General features: G+C 41.4%; 1 protein-coding gene across 1 annotated transcript in view; it reads right to left on the bottom strand.

The window, feature by feature from the left end:
• Window positions 1–19386, bottom strand: part of LOC107194153 (chloride channel protein 2) — a 43438-nt gene that overhangs the window by 5313 nt on the left and 18739 nt on the right. Inside the window, exons 3-5 of the mRNA XM_015583721.1 lie at window positions 2090–2375; window positions 1299–1510; window positions 188–708 (exon numbers count right to left, since the gene is read on the bottom strand). Coding sequence (XP_015439207.1) covers window positions 188–708; window positions 1299–1510; window positions 2090–2375 — 1019 coding nt within the window. The remainder of the gene's footprint in view (window positions 1–187; window positions 709–1298; window positions 1511–2089; window positions 2376–19386) is intronic.

Raw genomic sequence — 19386 nt, 5'->3', positions numbered from 1 at the left:
TTGGCACTGTATGTTCAGACGTCATCCCTGGGCACCTGACTGGTTTCATGAGGACCCCCACCACTGGTAGGGAAGAAGTCTGAACACTTAGCGCTGAGGATCCTTCGAATACTCATCGAGGATTTACTGTATCATCGAATGAAGCTTGCCCTGCGCATCGACCAGAGTACAAACACCAAACACTCACTTCTTCTGCAGAAAGCTGTTCATGCTCTTGTTCTTCCTCATGAAGATCACATACTGTCTGTGCAACCAGACGTAAAATGCGCCCCCAAGTCCGCTACCGACGCCGATCAACGCGAACACGAACAGCTCTTGGGGATCGAATGGAAAGTCCATGGTGAAATTCGTGGCGAACATCGCTGTGATGGTCTCCTCCCGTTGGAACCAGATCGCGAGCAATCGGAACATGGTAGCGCCGCATACAGCAGCGAAGAATCCCCTCCAGTAGTTACGTACCGCGAAGTAGACCGTGGTTACCTCGATGCTGAAGAGGACACCGCCTATAGGGGCGGCGAAACAGGATGCGACTCCGACAGCGCAGGCAGCAGCGAGCATCTCACAGTTTCTGCTCTCGTTCTCGTAGATCCCTTGGAAGCTGGTGACCAATTTCGACAGCAGAGTGGCCACTATACTGGCGATGTGCACGAACGGACCCTCTTTGCCCAGGGGCAAACCTGAGCCTAGGGTCGCTGTCAGACCTATCACCTGTTTCGGGAAATCTGGGTCAGGTCTTGACGAACATCTACGTCGAATGGTGATTCTAACAAGGAAAAAGTGTATCATTTGATCGCTATTCTTGGTCATGGAATTATTAACACGTTCGCTGCTGATCAGAGGTATTCGTCAACGTTCGAGATTCCCCTTGTAGGGGGGATGACGTCTGGACATTCAGTGCCGAGGAGCCTTTGGACAGTGATCGACGATTTACTGTATTTATATTGACAGCGAACGTGTTAACCGTCTAGTACCCAATAGTGATTTCTGGCCATGACGATTATCCGAGGTAACTATCGGACTGTGGATGTTCTAGTATGTACAGTCGATATTTATGAGTTATGTTAAGACAAGTCTCTGTATGTAGAAATGGTGAACATTGCATTAATAACCCCGTGTGATGAACTTTACACTGTTTTAAAAATATTAACTTAATATCAGTTTTGGATTGTTAGGTACGAATATTAACCCTGGAATGAGGCTGAACTTGTTTTGTCTATTTAAATTCTTTCAAAATTCGCAGGTAGGCATAACCCGTTAATAGGACAATGTGAAACCAGGTGAAACTTTGATCGGCTAACCTTGGCGATCAGGGTGCGGAAGGTCAGGTACTCCTTCAGAGCGACGCCTCTGAGGATGGTCTTCATTTCCGGTATACCGGAGCCTATGCTCTGGGGTGCGACGATGTGAACGAATCCAGCGCTGAAGAGGATCAGGCAGACTGGCAGGGACACCCAGGCGACGTATTGGAGCGCTGGATGATGCGTCAGGTCCTGATAAAGCCATATCCTGGCTGGTGGAACGAGGACAGACGGTTAACGACTCGTTAAACTTCAACGAAATATTGCTCTGGTGTAAATTAACGACGCGGAAAATTGGCAAAGAACCAATCTTGGAGCAATTGACGCCTTGGGGAAAAATTGGATTTTGTAGGAAAAAATATAATCACGTTACAGCTCTCTTGAAACCATGCTATAACTGATAAAAAAATTTTCGGTCGGACTGCTAATAACAGAGTAATCTCTACTAATCACGATTCGTGGTTCTGTTTCAACGATCAGTTCAAGCTTTACCATATAAGATCCCAAAACGTCACATCAAAAATTTCCTTTTCAACCAACTCTAATATTACACTCCTAAACCCTTGATTATAGAGGGTTACAGCTTCGAGAGGACTTCCAAGTGTCGAATACCTAAACGTCGACTTCCAAAAGTGACAGTTTACCCTGTAGAAACCTTTAAGGACCGAATGTTAGCAGTACCGAAGACATAATCAAGACTCTATTTCAGTCTTCATCTTGCTCCCCAAAACCACAATTTTTGGGACTGTTTTTGCTACAGGGAAACGAGGGTGAATAATGATCGAACTGACCGTTGTTGCACATGGAAATGCCGCGATCCATGGCGTAGCTGATCAACGCCATGATGATGCCAAGAAGGGCCAAGAAGACCCAGTCCTCGCCTAGTCTTGCTCCAGTGTGCTTCCAGGCAAACGCGAGCAGGGCGAGTAGCTTCTTGCAAAGCGGTCCTCTCCTGGATTTCCGGAGGTCCTCCTCCCTCGTCTTGTGGTACCTCCGCCTCGACTTTTCATGGTACTTGAGCTTCCGTGCCTCTTCCTTTGCGTACTCACCCAGGTCTTTCGTATAGCGACCATACATCTAGACCCATCAGCATCTTTTTATCGATTCTGTTCACGTTAAAAATACCGCTTTCTGCTAGCGTTCAACACATTGTACACATGTCGCGTCTCTAACTGTGACCAATGTCGATCGCTGGATCGTTTGGGCGATTGTTCGAAGTCTGTACAGTTTCGAAGGCTTTCAGGATTTCGAGGAGTTAGTGGACTTTGGTTCTGGAAATTGTGGAAGATCTTGCGGACTTTGAACGTCTTGAAATTCTTGGAAGATCTATCAATCTTTGAAGGTTGTGATTACCTCGTGGACCCTCAAGATCTTAAACTTCTTTCAACAATTTGAAGATCATGAATACTTCAAATTTACTTTTGACTTTAAAATCGGATTTCAAAGGCTCGCAAGATTTTCAACATTTTCTGACTTCGAATAATGGCCCAGCGACACGAATTCCTGGCCAGTTTCTCAGGTAGAACGATAATTGAAGTTCACCGCGTACGAAAATAGAGGACCGTGAATACTTTCCAAATATTGGTCACATTGTGTTTATAGAGTGACACACGGATGTACAAGGTGTTAATTCTGTTTCGAGAGGACACGATGCAATAGACTCTTCCACCGACATCCAAAACACATACGTACCAAACATGTATGATCCACTCGATCTATTACGTCGATCGTCGAACTGAGTCATTCACTCGCGATCACATTAGAATCTCCCTCGATCACGAGAACCGACACAGAAATCACGAAATAATTGTTTTCTTTTTCTTTCACCGAAGTTACAACATCGGCTCTTCAAATTAACAAAGTACACGCTGTCCAATCGACTCGATTCTGGATCGCGGTTGTCGATCGATTGACGCTCGATCGCATGACCGACGTCAATTTCATGACGTTCACAGATGAAAATCGATCGTATCCTATCAGGCTGAACATGATCGAACGGGGGATCTCTGATTTATCTCGCGTGTATCGCCCATTGTTCTGTTCACGACGATCGGAGTACCAAGAATAATTTCTGTTTGTTATTTACAATTCCGTAAAGCATCAAAACATCATGCAAAAAAGCGCTGGGAAAACGTTTTGAAAAACATATCTCTGTCGTTAAATAAAAATGAACCTGGGTATATAATGAGGCTAAAAATAAAACCACTCGACAGCGTCTTGATTGGCATTAATTCACGCGTTGTTTAGTGAAAAATCGACATTCACCCGATGATAAACGATCTATAACGAATGATACGGTTGCGGTCGATCATGGTTATGCGTCCGTGTGCGATAACGCGTTACCGTGACGAAATTGTTGTCGAAAATCTGGATCTCGATGGAACCGAGTGACAGAGGAATCGATCGTTCATATTCGACTTCGATCGAAAGTAATAGATTCAAAGGTGGTATTACGGCTTCCTGGTGGTAATCCGACCCCGATGGGACTTTTATGTTATAACAAAGTGGCTAATGGTATCAATAGGTGGAGGATTGTTGTCGCTAATAACAAACGTAGCTATCATAATCTGCAAAACTGAAGTTTTTCGTCTTTCCGAAAAAGGAGTATTTGTTGTAAGTTAAGAAAGTTAAAGCGTAGTATGTTGGAAAATTATTGGTAGAAGGTTGTGTACTAGGGCTGTTACGAATATTCGAATACTCGAATCCTTACAGTTTTACCACTCTTCCCTCTGATCATCACAAATTTTGAATGAATTATAAATCGTTAAGATTTGTGAGTCTATGACTTACTACTTGAGTGGCAGACAGTATCGATGGTCTCATGGTGTCCGATATATCGTGTTACCGATCTCGATCGCAAACCCGCGAGAAGATGTCGAACCATCGCGGAGACACGGAGTGACAGTTTTCGAAGCTGGAATCGCGTGTTAAACCTTGGCCGGGCAAATATTCACGTCGTAGGCGATGTGGAGAAAATAAGATTACATGCTCGCGAGGTCCGATGACTCTGATTAGAGCGATCCAAGGTGACAAATGGATCCCGCGAACGCGCAGAAATCAATTCGTTCGTCAGTTCGATATTCCTCGATCAACTCATCTTGTTTCTGTTTCTTTTCGTTGTACCGAATATCGTCGAAATATATGAGAATTACATAACTATGTCTTATGGTATTTTTGATCACTTCACACGTCGGAGTTACTTTGTCGTCAAGGCCCTGTTCCGTCTTAGCAGACCGAACAAAAGGTGATATTTTGAAGGTGACAATTACGTTCAAAAAAAATAAGTCTGGCAACCTATGGGTTAATTCCAAGTATTATTTTGTTCGAATAGCTAAATATGGCGTGTCTGAATGCTGGAATTGGATGGGCGATGTAAGATCTCTTCAAACTCAAAACGCAAACGAGTAATTAATACATGTATTGGTGATTAAGATAGTAAAATAAGTCAATAATATTTTCCAGAAATGTTTCCATATTATTGCGATGTGAATCGTTGTGATATCAAGTAAGTGATAAGTTCAATTTTTCTGTTTACAACGGAATAATATTATTCGAGAAAAAAAAAAAAGCTCACAGAATCGATCCATGGCTGGCTGACTTACAAGATAATTATCGTTACAGACGAAATAGGATCTGTTCAGGACGAAAGCCGGCATGAAAGCTGGATCGAGGATCCTCCGATAGCTCTCTGGTCGAATCGATTAAAAATGATCACCGTGATCCCTCGATCGTTTCCGCGATTAAGTCACCGAGGACAAGACATTCCTGGTGCACGGAAAAGCTTCACGATCCACCAATAGATCGTGCATCTTCTTCCTCTTGTAAATTCGATCCGACTATTCGATTGTGGACTGTTACTAGTTTGTCATTGACAGTCGAATGATACTCTCAGACTGTCGTTAAATTGTACGGAGATCCACCGAAAATTTCGGTCCAAAATCGTTCCGTCCAGCACAAATCTTGCCACGATCGTGATTCGTCGTTGGACGAAACCTAACGCATGATCATCAAACGGATCGTTGAGGATTGACTAATTACCAGCGTCATTGTATTCAAATTCGCCAGACGCACACCTTTGCCCGCTGGCACACAACGGGACACGCGATTATTTTTGGCGGGTCTGCTTACTGCGAATCACCCGTCTTGCTCTATTGTTCCCATCTGTTCCATTGCCAGAACTCGCTTGTCACGATAGAATTCGACGGATCGCACCACGCCACCATTTGCCTCGTTGATCCAGGAGTGTGTCGATCGATCGATCGATCGATCGATCCTCGAGTCACGTAACGTCTGCGCTACTTCGGCCCACAACTTCAAATTTTGATGTACTTCCTTCTCTTGCTGTGATGACTTTGCCCAAATGTGTATTTATCCCGTAAATAAATAAATAAATCTTCTTGGATCCCAAGACACTGATTATGTTTTTATATTCCACTGAATCGATCCACAATAACAATTTATTATTTATTCCATCTCAGGTTCAGTTATAATAAAAATTATTATTCTTAACCTGGCCCATCTAATACGGTTCACTTTATTCATTTTTAAAATGAACCATAATTTTTGTAACTCCTCCCAATTACAGAGAGACAGTTCGATGGATCAATAGCTTCCGTTGAAATCATCCAACACACTCGACCTATTTATTCTCGTCCCAGAAAACTGGTACATAATCTTGCACGTCTTGATCCACTTCGATCCTTCCGATGCAATCTTTATTTACTTCGACCTTATGCAATGTTCTCCTAATTAACAGCAGATTAAATCTTCTCGATCCAGAATCTTGTACATCGTTGATCCGTCTCGATCCTTTGACTAGAATGTATGTAATAAATCCTCAATTGGGGTATCTATCATTTCTTCGATCCATAGATTTTCCCCTAATTAACAGCAAATTAAATCTTCTCGATCCCCACTTCATAATATTTTGCATTGTTGATCCACCTCGATCCTCTCACTAGAATGCACGTAATATATCCTCAACTGGACACGTAATATATCCTCAATTAACAGCAGATCAGAATCTTCAGAATCTTTCAGAATTTTTCGATCCTTTCGCCAGAAAACACTAAACAAATTTTCAGTCTGCAGCATCTGTCGTCCTTCTGACGTCAAATATCCCCACAAACCACCACAGTTTCGCAGAAAACTCCACAGATCACCGCCAGAAAATTCTCCAAGCTCGTTTCTTACTTGCAATTAATTTAAAAACTTCGATGATCCAACAACGACACCAGTCATACACTTAAACGACAGAATATTCCGTAAATCTCGCCACGAAACGTATGCAACTTATCTCGACAGTGTCTCCACTTCTCGAAATATCGACGTATTTCCAAGGTGTTCCAAGAAATCTTGATTTCGCGATTTTACAAGATCGAGGGAAGGGATCGTGTACGCGAATTAGCGGACAAACGACAACTGAACCACGCAGCTGTCTCGATTCGAACTTGAGGCAGGCGTGAATATTTGTTGAAATTTGGCAACCGTCAAAGTGGACGATATTTTTAGCAGTGCCAGCCGCCGGTCAACGACGGTCCCCCCTATTGTTTATCGGTGTCTATCGAGCGTCCTCCGATCGAACGACACACCTCTCACCTTCCTTTCAATTCATCCCCTTTGTTATAGCTGCTTCAAAGATATAGCGTTAGCTATAAACGTGGCCGACCCTTAAACCATTAGTACTCTATCATCGTGGGCCCATTGGAGGACTGTGAAGTTAGCACCCCCAAATGCAAAATTTTATGAAAAACAAACAGTATATTCGTTTGTCCACAATTCCTCCAAAATTGTCCACCCTTAAAAAAAAAGTTATCAACAAATGAGCAAAACCAGTCCGTGTCGCTGAGTACTGAAATATAGGCGACACAGGTGGCGAACTTGTGCACGGTTTTGACGTCAACCGCGGCCACGTTCCACTGGGCAATCAGCCCCTAACCCAATTTTAGTAATCGAGCATGACCGATTCGCGATACAATTAATACCGACGGGACGTTTTAAATAGAAACAATCTCCTCTATCTTGCGACGAAATTACCGGGCTGTTTTATTCTTGGAAGTCAATTATCAAATTCTACAGGTGAACAAAATGGAACGGGGGGAAAAACACGATGGGGACATGGGCGTAGCCAGGTTATCAGTCAGAGGGGGGAGGGGGCAAAAATATTAACGCATCGACTACGACAGTGAAAAAGGCTGTACTACACTTTATTTTGCTTTTAAAGTTAAATCGTTGAAAATGTATGCCTTTTGTTAATAGGGGCTGTTGGTCGTGTTTCAAATTATACTGCGATATTAAATATTACGCGAAAGTTTTGTAACTCTGAGAAGGGAGGAGGACGAAATTCAATTTTTTTCTTGTAGGGTGGGTCGAAAGCCACTTTTTTCTGCCCCCCTGCCCCTGATTATGCCCATGGATGGGGACACGATTGGTGTGTTTGTACGACGAGTGTGCACATCGCTCGGGAAGCTGTGCACAGTGTCACGTGAGCAGCGACAGATCGTTCATGCTGGTCACGCGTGTCGCATGAACGTAACGAGTCCTTAAACGTTCATTCATGCGGATAAAGGCATTGTGCTTAGAAAGGCGTCGATTCGAACGGTCGTGCGCGGACACTTTTCGGTTTGCAGGATTATCATGCGGGGGAAATTGAGTCGTGATCATACGCGGATCAATCAGGAATCTTGTGGGAACTGATCGATGGTTGCGGTAGTATTTGTAAATGGGAGCGAATGGTAACCAACTGTATGGAGTGAGTGAGTGGATGAATGAGAGTAAGTAGTAGTATGTGGAATAATTTTAATGAATGACAGTGAACGGTGGAGTGGAGTGATTATGAATGAATGAGAGCAAGTAGTAATATGTGGAATTGTATTGTGTGGTAAATGATAATGAATGGGACTAAACTTTTATATGTAGTAGATGATAGTGAACAGTAGTAAGTTGTGCTATACAGGAATAATTAATGAATGGATGAGTAGTGTGTAGTAACTAATGACGAATGAGTGAATATTATTTAGTAAGTAATAATGAATCGATGAGTAGTACCTAGTAAGTAGTAACGAATAGTTGAACAGTATACCTACAGCATGTAGTAATGAATGACAGAGTAGTATGTAATCATGAATGGACAAGTACTTCGTAGTAAAGAGTACTGAATACAATTAGTAATAGTATCTAATAAGTAGTACAAAACTCGACTTTTCGATAAGCAACAACGAACAATATTCCGTTAAAAAAAATGAAGTAAAGCGTAACAAACGATGTACCAAAGCCGCAACTTTGCAGCTTTCCATTCTCGCGACCAATAGCGCCTAGTCTCGCAACAGCTCATTCGTCACGAGAAATTGAAACGAAACTTAAGTGCCGTCCAACAAATTCCATTTCCACGGCGAGCAATCATTCCTCGAGACGCATAAAACTCGGTTCCAAGCGTCACACTGCGCTTACGCAACCCTGGTTTTATGCACTACACGCTCGACATCCTTTAAAATCCCGAAAAAAAGAAGAAAGAAACAAGAAACGAGAAGATACACTTTACAGTCCCGCGGTAGAGTCGATTTTGTCAGCCTGTATGAAAATGTTCAAAAATCCTTCGAGACACGTTTATACATCACTATAAACTAGTGACTAGAACATATCCAACTGTCAACAAAGTCCGAAATGTTCTACCAAAGAGCGTCCAACTTCGCGTGGAATTGATGCCTCCTCCAAAACAGCGAAAGATTCAAGGCCTGGGTGTCTGGTCGCCTTGCAAACATCTAATTTCGTGGAAGTGCATTCGGGGGAGAGCGCGCAGAGTCGGTTCATCGCGACGACGCGGTGGTCCCGTGATACGCGTGTTTCGTGTCAAGGTCGGTTCGCACGCGACACACGTCGACCGGCGAAACCGACGTTTAATCGACAACTCGCGGAATCTATTCTAGCCACTCGTATATGTGCGTGCGTAATCCGTGCGTTGGCAGCCACAGTGCCTCTATTAAGGTACGTTTCCACGTGACAGTAAAAGTCATGACTTCCGTTGTTGCAACACTGTATGACAATGTAAACCAATGTCATGACAGTTGTCGTCGTGTAAACTAGATGTTGCATTGCCATGACATTGGTTTACATTGTCATACAATGTCTGTTTTAAGGTACGTTCTCACGTGACAGTAAAACTCACGACTTTCGTTTTCGTGACACTGTATAACAACGTAGACCAATGCCATGACAACGCGACATCTAGTTTTCATGACGACAAACGTCGTAACATTTAATGTCGTGATCGTAAAAATCACAATTTACTGTCACGTGGAAACGTACCTTAAGAATCTGCACCTTGTCAAACTGTCCTCATGATCAATTCAAAGGAGGTACGGTTCAACGTTGTTGAATTCATTATATGACAGCAGTGACAGCGAACGCGATCCCGTTATTGCATACGGTCTGAGTCCGAACGTTTATTTAAAATTTAGTCTCTATCGGCCTGTTTGGCAACCGTTCAAAGGTCGCGCCGCACCGCTGCTGTGCGTGGATGCGCTCGGTTCAAGATTGCCAGAGAAATCTCGGAGGCCAGTCGGGGACTGTACGCGAACATTAAGCTATGGATACGCTTGCGAGCAAGTTTCGGGGCTTAGGCTACATGTCCACATAGGAGCAACTTTTGAGATAAGTTTTCAGAATACTTTTTACCCTTGTGTCTACTTGAGAATAGATACTTCTGCGTCGATGCTGCACGTATCAATTTGAGGATTTCACTGTTGAATATTAAGCTACGTGTCTACATGGGAGTAACTTCGGAGACAATTTTGAACAATAGTTTTCACATTTGCGTTCCCCTGGGGGTAAATACTTCCGAGTTACAGTGTACGTGTCGTTTTAAGTGTTCTATTCTCGCGAATTAAGCTACGTATCCACGCGAGGGTAATTTCCGAGGTGTGATTTTTGTGCATACTGAATCGAACAATTCAGCTTCCGCAAGAACGCTGTTATTCCTCGCGGTAATAACAAGAGGAAAACGTCAAGCGTGTCGAAGAAACGGGACAAACAAACACGGGAACAAGGCGCGTGTCGCGTATTGGCAGCCGATATTGGCAGACGAGCGTGTTTCTCGTCTGGGATACGTCTACCATCGTCGAACACGGTTTAATTTTAAAACAGTCGTCCAACGTATTGGTTCAACGGCATTGTGGTTCGATGGATCGCGATAAATCATCCTTCCAGCCCCAGCAAATACTCAATTCCATTGGAATTTCTTTCCAAATAAATACGATACCTATCTCCGAGTGAAATTTCGTATCTTCATTTCGTTCTCATCGAGTCTATTATTCGAAGTGAAATCTACTTAACTGAATTTCTCTTCACGACGTCGATCGACTAACGGTGCCGCTAGACTAAACGATCCATGCAATACGCATGCAAACGTTCCGCTGACGGTGAATTCGCTTACGATCGTGTTAATGTAATCGAAGGGATCGAATTCCTGGTGCTCCTCGTCCGCGTTCGGCGGAGGACACGGATAGAAAGCTTGCGAGGGTCTGACAAAACAAAACATCATCCAAATTAGAAACTTACAACTTCCAAAATCGAGCATTTTCCATCGTTCCATGGTTAATTTCTGATTAGTTTCTGACTCGATCTCTTCTTTATCATGAATTTTCACTGAATAGAGGATACCTGTGCGGTCTGTTCCGCCGGTTCTCCTTCAGCTTCGCCATCAACCGACCGAATTCCTCCCATTCCCTGTCCACCTCCTCCTGGCTACCCTCCGGATGGTGGTAGTGCAGAGTCTCGTCCAGGAGCTCCTTCTTCCCTGATTGGCACGCCATGACGATCCTACGTGAATCTTCCCGCTGTCGAACGATCTGTCCCACACGACTAGCCTCGACTGCGACGGTTTCTCTCGGCTCTCAAGGCCCAACTGTTGCTCCAGGTAGCTCTGATCTCAGGTTACGTAACGCGAAAACCATCCTTGAGCGATTTGAACTCTATTTGAACCACCAAGAGGAAAACGGTTGTTTGCGACTTGCAAGGATAAGTGTTAATCCCTTGTTTCTACTGGATTGTCTTCGATATAATCTTAATTGTTTACTGTGAAGCTGCAGTTCACACAGGTGTCAATAATGTCTATAATTGGAGGAACATCAGAGGTGCTAGGTGCAGTAGCAATGAATCAATTGGAACAATTCCAAATGTCCAAGTTGGAATTCATCTTTAATATACACCTCACCTAAAGTACACATCAGCCATTTGGTCGCCTCACGTAAATACACCAGTCAGTTAGAAAGAGTTCAGCAGAGATTCTTGAGATTTGTGGAAAGAAAATTATTACACATTCATTGACATTTTACAGATCATGATTGTACATCTACTGTTGTAAATTGAACGTGGAATTGTAACTGATATGTATTTTCTTTTTTAAATCATTAATGCTGATGTTAATTGTTCAGCAGACTTATATGCACCTGATTCGATGTATTAGGAAGAGGCAACTGTTTTTTATTCCGATGTTAGAATTCTAGATACAGATCATTCAACCCAATTAATTGGATAATAAAGTATACTAGTTTATACGTCGATAACAGAGATTTCTTCTCAGGTAGTATATCATCATTGAAACGTAAACTCTTTCAATATAGTAATGTATCATGGGAACCTCATCACGTCGTTATTCATACTAAATAAATAATAATAACAGCGTATCCACTTCCTCTGTCGATCGTGGCAGCCACGAGTTAAATTTAAATGAATTTAAATGAAATTTACGTCTGAGACAGAACGAAAGTAAGACGAACTAACTCGTCCTGTAGGTTCAATCCAATATCTGTCGCCATTCGATCATCCCAATCGAACAATTGCATTAATACACTCGTACCATAATTCCCATTCGTCGAATATCATAATGTTTCTCGATCGAATTATCCGTTCTCTTCCATCGATCAATCAATCCACATTTACTGCACGACGAATCACTCCCTAGTTCGATGGGGTCAACTGGATCTCACGTAGAAATGAGGATCGAATCTTCACATAATTGCTCGATAATTATTTCATGATAAGGAATCGTTTTTCATTTCTAGCTCATATCTTCGAGCAATCGATTAAGATCGTACGTTTTCTCCAGGTGGAAATTGAGATGATCGATTAAGGGACAGATCGATGGAATCCTTTTGGTAGTTCCAGGGACACTGACACTTACACTGCACCCCCTCGTTGGATGGAAAAATCGAGGAAGATAGGGTGGGGAAGAAAGCTGGCAGATTGATAAAATAAAAAAAAAAAAATGAAAGATAAAACAGTCGTTCAAGCGGCAATTTAATCGTGGGCTCTGGACCGTCGCACACCAAGCCAGTGAGTCACACACTGACAATGGGCAAGAGAGAACGATCGCGAGCGGTGGCCTCAGATGGTAGGATGGCCCCCCAGGCATGGTCCAATTTACGGACTCATTAGCCCTCCACTAGCCGACTGTTGTCGACCACGATTGTCGTCCGTCGTCGTTCGCGATTCCCCTACCCGTTATCGGCGACGGCGCACAGTGGAACGAAAATGGTAATAAAATTAAATAAAAAATTTTTAAAATACCCCCGACATAAACAGAACGGTTTATTAACTGAAAAATTAATCTACGAAAAGATTAAAGAGTATGAAATAACTTACGAGGGAAATTCGGTAACCAGAAAATTCTGATTTTTTTTAAACTTTGCAGGTTTGTAGAGGATGTCAAGAGAAGTATAGCGCAATTTTTATTTTTGTCTTAATTTCAGTTCTTCAGGGTGAAAACATCCCTTGAAGGTAGATAGGTGTTTCCATATTACCCTGTATATCTTTAAAATTGAATAGTTTTTTATGCTATATAAAACGATGCAATTAAATTCATAAAAATACTTTCTTTAATTAAAAACATCCCCCCTCACTTTTATTAATTATCCATCCGAAGGATTATATCGAGATGGTTAAAAAAGTGAAAATCCGAAATTGAAATTTTCGTCCACGTCGCTGTTTTTACACGGTTTGTCCCACTGTGCGGCGTCGAACCATTTGCGGGACACCTATCTAACGGTGTTGCCGACGAGGGGACACTTAAGTCGATCATTTTTCTCGGTGATTCGTTAGAGGTGTTCATTGTCGGTTGACAATGGGTGTGAGATGCAAAGTATGGACTGTAGATTGAATTCTATGAACGAAATAGCTCGAAAGGAGTTCTTAAACCGTGAGGATTTCTAGCGGCGACTGTACGGTAGCCGTACACGGCAATTGGCCACTTCCCTCGACGAGGGCTCGTAGGAAGCTGCCTTCAAAGTCACCAGTTATCATTGATCAAAATTACCGCGTAATTTGATGAATGGTCTGTCTTAACCGATGCCGGCACAACGATCGATGACTCCTTCCGCGGCTACACGATTTACACCCGTCTGTGTTCTTCCGGTTTCTCGTGATCGAATTCGTTCGAATTCGAACGTTTCAACGACGATATTTGATTGTTATGGGTATCAACCCTTTTTACAACATATTAAAATAAACAATGGAAGTGTTCTTATCTATTTAGCATAGAAAACTACGTGACAATCGCAACAGAAAAATAGGCAGCATATCTTTAGGTAAGTGAACGGTAATTTTTTCTTTTAAAGTCACTCTAATCGTTTTTCCTAATTCTTGCACTGTCCCTATCGCTACTACGTACTACCTTTCCGAGAGAACCATTTAAGAATCCAAAGTCCTCACTACCAGATATCACAAACATTTAATTTAATTTAATGTAATTTATTTATAGTCGCTGCACTAAGAAACCCACGATAGGACAGCTAATAGAAAATCCCCAAATTACGAAGTCTTAATCGAACACCTACCTTTTCGTCACCGTTCGAGAAAACGTACTCCCTGTCGGCGATTTTCCAATGCGGAACATGCGATCACAGCAGAAACCGTCCACGAATAAATTGTTCGTATTTATCGCGTGAATCGCGGCTACTTTAATTACGTGCACACGAAGACGCCGTAAATTCGCGTGTTTATTCCCCGCAGTGATAGGCCTGATAATGGTAACGGAAAAAAGGGTGCCGACTCGGTAAATTTGTCTAAGTGGAGGAGGGACTTCTGCGTTTGTTTGAATCTCGCGGTGTGCACGAGGTGGAATACTCTTTCGAAGGCTGTTAAACAGGGGTTGCAAATTGTTATAATTTTCGTGAACTTTTCAGATTTTTCTGACTCTGAATATTTTTCTTCTTATTATTGTTTTTTATAAAAAATCACCTTGTACCCGCTTTTATATGTTATTCGGCCGCGTCCGTATTTTTAAACATTTGGAAAATTTTTAAGAGATTACAATAGCGTTTTTACAAGCCCTTTAAACGTTCCCATAAATTACAGAGAATATTACCTTCACACATTTGGAAAATGTTCTGAGAATATTGATACAGAACGTCCTCAGAACGTTCCACGTTGTAAATTGGACCTTTATAGGACGTTTAAAGGACGTAGGGAGACGTACGAAGTAAAGTTTATGCTTTTCATAGATATGAAAAGACACACGATACTAATACTTTATTTTATAATTTAAAATACGTAGTCATATGGCAGCAGTGCGAGCAAAAGGGTTAAGTTGAAAGGAAACTCCAAGAACTCTGTGTTTCACTTGTCTGCTCGTTACTTGATATTTCTACTTGAAGTAATGTTCCTGAATATTGACAACCATGGAACTGTATGGTGAAAATGATAAAAATATAAAATAATATGTTTTCTCTAAAGTTACAATTTACTAACTTGAAAGGGAAACTGCGAGAATTTTTCAATTTCCGAATTGTCTGGTCATTACTTGATTATTCTACTTAAACCAACGTTCGCCAATGTTGGAGATGGTGATACTATAGAATTGTACTATGAAGATGACAGAAATATAAAATAAAATATTCCCTCCAAAGTTGTCTTAAACTACTACAAAACTTTAAATTGAATCTTCAGAAGTGAATGCAATATTACCTAAAAGAAATTAATAATTTCCTTCGAATCTATTCTTTCAATCACTGACTTATCCTTCTCCCAGATCTCTGCATTACACCCCCTCGATCTAAACGCCATAAAAATTCCGTAATCTTGTCACAACATCCTGCATTCAAGAGCTATTTTCGATCCACGTTTCGAAACAACAAACTTTCCCCACGAATTTCCATAATTATCCACCGTAAATCCACCGAAGCATCGATCGTCACCGACGCCTTTCACTTACCACGTAATCTGTCACATGATTACAACTTTTCATTATAATCGCAGCGCGTGACTACTAACAGTGACGAAGGAATGTGTCCAAACTGCTTCGAAAAACAAGCCTCAGAGGAAAATCGTCGAGAAAAGATTACGAACCGACGGGGGTGAAAGTGCCCACAAGCTGTTAAAACGTTTTATTATTATCAACAGCGAATTCTTTTTTTCATTTTATCTGCACTTATAGTTATATTTTGTTTATTTGACATTAGAAACTATTTATACATTTTCAGCGGTGAAGAAACACGATTTTTTATTCGTCGCGGAATTATACACTTAAGTGGATGCAGAAATAACGACGAAAAAAATTATCCAGGCAAATCCTTGAAATCCCCTTTCACAATCACAATGGTAGAAAATAGTATTCAATTGTGTGAATTAACTGACGAAAAATTGCAAATAAAATATTGTATTAACGAAACGTTGGTCATTAATGGGTTAATAAAGTATTCGATGGAATTACCTGTGATATTTTGAAATTTGCCAGAGGAAGATTGAAGTTCGAGGATTGTGGACGTAGCTACTGGACTTTTTAAAGAATAGAACTCGCCGATGTACGCTTATAAACGACTAATAAACTAGTTCTTTGCGTCACGGACGAAGTCATCCTCATCGAAGTCCCACGAAGTAACAATCTTATCAAGATTCTGTGGCAGTTTTCTGGTCAATACGTGCAACACTCCAGGAACTTTGTTTGAGAATGGAATCCCACGATTCAACGCTGGGTTTATCCCTTTCGTCGACAGATTAATTCTTTCTTTTTTAAGAATTTCGATGCTTTATCTACCGATCATCACGTTTGTAACGGATATAATAATAATAATAATAATAATATTTACTTATAAAGGGTTAAGTATAATATACATATAAGTATATGGAAGTCTCCAGGACAAATAAAAAGTTTAGATCTACAACAATGGTTAACAATGTACCAGAGTTTAGAAAAGCTTACAGTAACTACACAGAAATTGTCAAAAAAATCCGAATGAACTTTCTACTATAATGAAGATTAGACGATATTTTAATCGTTGTTATAAAAATGTACATCTGGGTTTCTTTTTACAAGATTCACTTTTACACTGTTTATGCACATTTGCACGATTCAATTTGCACGTTTTACTTACTTGAAAATGTCAGTTTTTAATTTGAAAAGTCTCATCTTGACTTGTCCAGTATTTCTAGTGTTAAATTCTCGCCAATGACGATCGTATACGTCAATGAAAACACGGAAATCACAGCGACAAGGAAATCAGCGTCACCCGTTTAAAAGTTCTCGCGGCGACGACTAATTAGTCTCGTCGTGCAATTAGAACCGACGAATATTGAACAGTAGACACATTCTTGAGTGCTCTAATTCCCAATGGTGACGTTATCTCGCGCATAAATTCATTCTGGGAACAGTAGTCGACCGTGTAATTGGCCGACTGGCAAAAAGGCAAACGGCCCTAAAACAACAGGTACCAATCTTGGAGGACAAAAACGGGGTCCATTATTCCTATTGCAAACAACGTTCTTAAAGCGACTACTTTGGTTATTATTCCCCTTTTTTTTTTGCATAGATAATTCCCTGTCAGTTTTGTTCCTATACGAACTGGACATGTTTCATTATTCCCTTGTTTCGTTGAAGAGGAATCGAGATAATGGGCCTCGTTAAGTAAGTTTCGAGACTCAAGTGACTCATTGATGGGAGTACTAATTTTTTTTTAGGAGTAATTTACTCTTTTGAAGATCTGGAAGGAACAATCAGTGGTTATAACAATATAGAAAAATTTACAGTAATTGTATAGTAGTATAGTGATAATATATAATAGTAATTTCGGTAAAATATCCCATATGTGCCGCTATATTTCTAGAAACGTCCCTGGTCCAATGACCATCATTCAACTCGAGTATTGTTTCAGATCATTACACGAGACACAGACAAGTCCAAAACAACGTTGTTCGCGCTACACAACACACGCTTAAACGTCAGCCAGCTCTATAATACCGTCACGGATGTGTCCCATGGGTTCACGACCCCATGCCTGGCGTATTAGAGCAGTGAATTAGTTAATGCCAGTCACATGGGCCGGGCAAACGACGAATTACTATTCGCTCGACGGCTACGTCAACAGTGGTCGGTGTGCATCCACGATTGCATTTTCGAGAAGATCGTTTCGTCCAATCATTGGGTCCTTCCTTCCTGTTTAGCTCAACCCTTGGACGGTTCACCGAATCACGCTTGTTTACCACCGTGATCCTCGTACGTATCTACAATCGCAGAACCACTCTAGTCAAGGTTACCGTCGCTGCCTTCGACTTTCTCGATCCCAATTCAGTGTGGATCGTTCCCCGAGACGGACATTAAAATGTCCTTGCGAATCATTTGTATGTTATGCAATATTCATGAAAATGCAAAATAATATTTCTTTGCCAGCTTTTAAATAATTTCGTGTGAAAGGGTTAATAGGGTCTAGGACACTCGAGTGGAATGCGTGCACCACGCGGCTAGATCGGATCGAACACCTAGCCACGGTGCCATGAAGGATTGATCTAACGAGATAAACGTAATTAACGACACACGGGGACACGATTAAAGAGATTAACCAGCGTGCCGACATTTCATCCGTGTTCTACTCGTTGTGGAAACATCGACGACGTCTGTTCTCAGTCGATCGTGATTTACGACGTTTCCTTCGTTAGTTTAACGGGGATACCGTTGTCAGTACCGCTTGCAACATCACTGAACAATAATTTGTTTCTCCATTGAAAAAAATGCGACGACCGTCACTAATCAGTTTTAAGTAGGGCTGGGAGTATTCTTCGAATACTACGAATAAAATTCGAATACCTACTTCAATATTAGAATGCTACGAATAAATTTGGAATAGTCTTGAAAATATTCTCCATCACTTTCTACACATTCACGTCATTTCTCGGGCAGTTGGTTAATGGGAAAAATGATAGCAGTTTTGAGTTAATAATTAATTGTGGGGGGCCACTAATTATTTTGTAAACCGAACACTATATTTTGCTTGTAAATTTTATCTAGCTCTGCAAACGTATGATTCACTTGTGTACAAATGAAAATGTGCGTTATTATGCACACGAAATTACGAAATAAAGGGGAATAAAAAGAAAAGAAAAGAAAAGAACATTCCAAGCAGAACGATTGTCCACGCACGCAAAAGGGAAGCCTTATCAGGAATCCCGAGAGAGAGAAGAAAAACAACGTGAGATATCTCGAACAGGCAGCGAAGGCGTGCTTCGATAAACACGGGCCGACAAACAAAGCGACCGCCGATAACTTTTGAACCCCCTGTACCGTTTCTCGAACAAAACACGCGTGTATTTTCTCTCGTTATTCCGTCCGACGTAAGATCGATGGATCGTCGTTTCAAGGAGATTTTCGTTTTATTTCGAATCTGATAGAACGTTTAATAGTGTAAACAAATTTCTTTTTATCCCCCCACACCTGTGGTTGACATCAAAATTTAATGGATCGTCGTAGCACAGTATGTATTAGGGTTGTTACGAATATTCGAAAATGATGATTGCTTTCGTTCCAAAATTTCTAACTTCATCGAAGAATGACGAGGATTCAGATTTAACGTTTTGAAAAACAAGTAATTGTAACGGCCAATGTGAACACTCCGAAACATTCGAATTATTTGAATATCCGAATACTTACAGCTCGAGTATCTATAATTACGGGCCGAATATTAAGCTGTGACGTAACACAATCGGACCACCAAGGACTTCAGTAAGCGTTATCGCCGGCGAATCAATTAATCCGTGGCTCGTCTCGCGTTCTCTTTTCCAAGCGAATCTCATTTTGCTGATAAGACGAGAGACACGAAGTCTGCGA

This window comes from Dufourea novaeangliae, unplaced genomic scaffold, assembly GCF_001272555.1.
Source record: "Dufourea novaeangliae isolate 0120121106 unplaced genomic scaffold, ASM127255v1 scaffold21, whole genome shotgun sequence".
NCBI classification, from domain to species: Eukaryota; Metazoa; Arthropoda; class Insecta; order Hymenoptera; family Halictidae; genus Dufourea; species Dufourea novaeangliae.
Note: the sequence above shows the minus strand (reverse complement) of the source record. Positions and strands in the feature narration are given on the sequence as shown.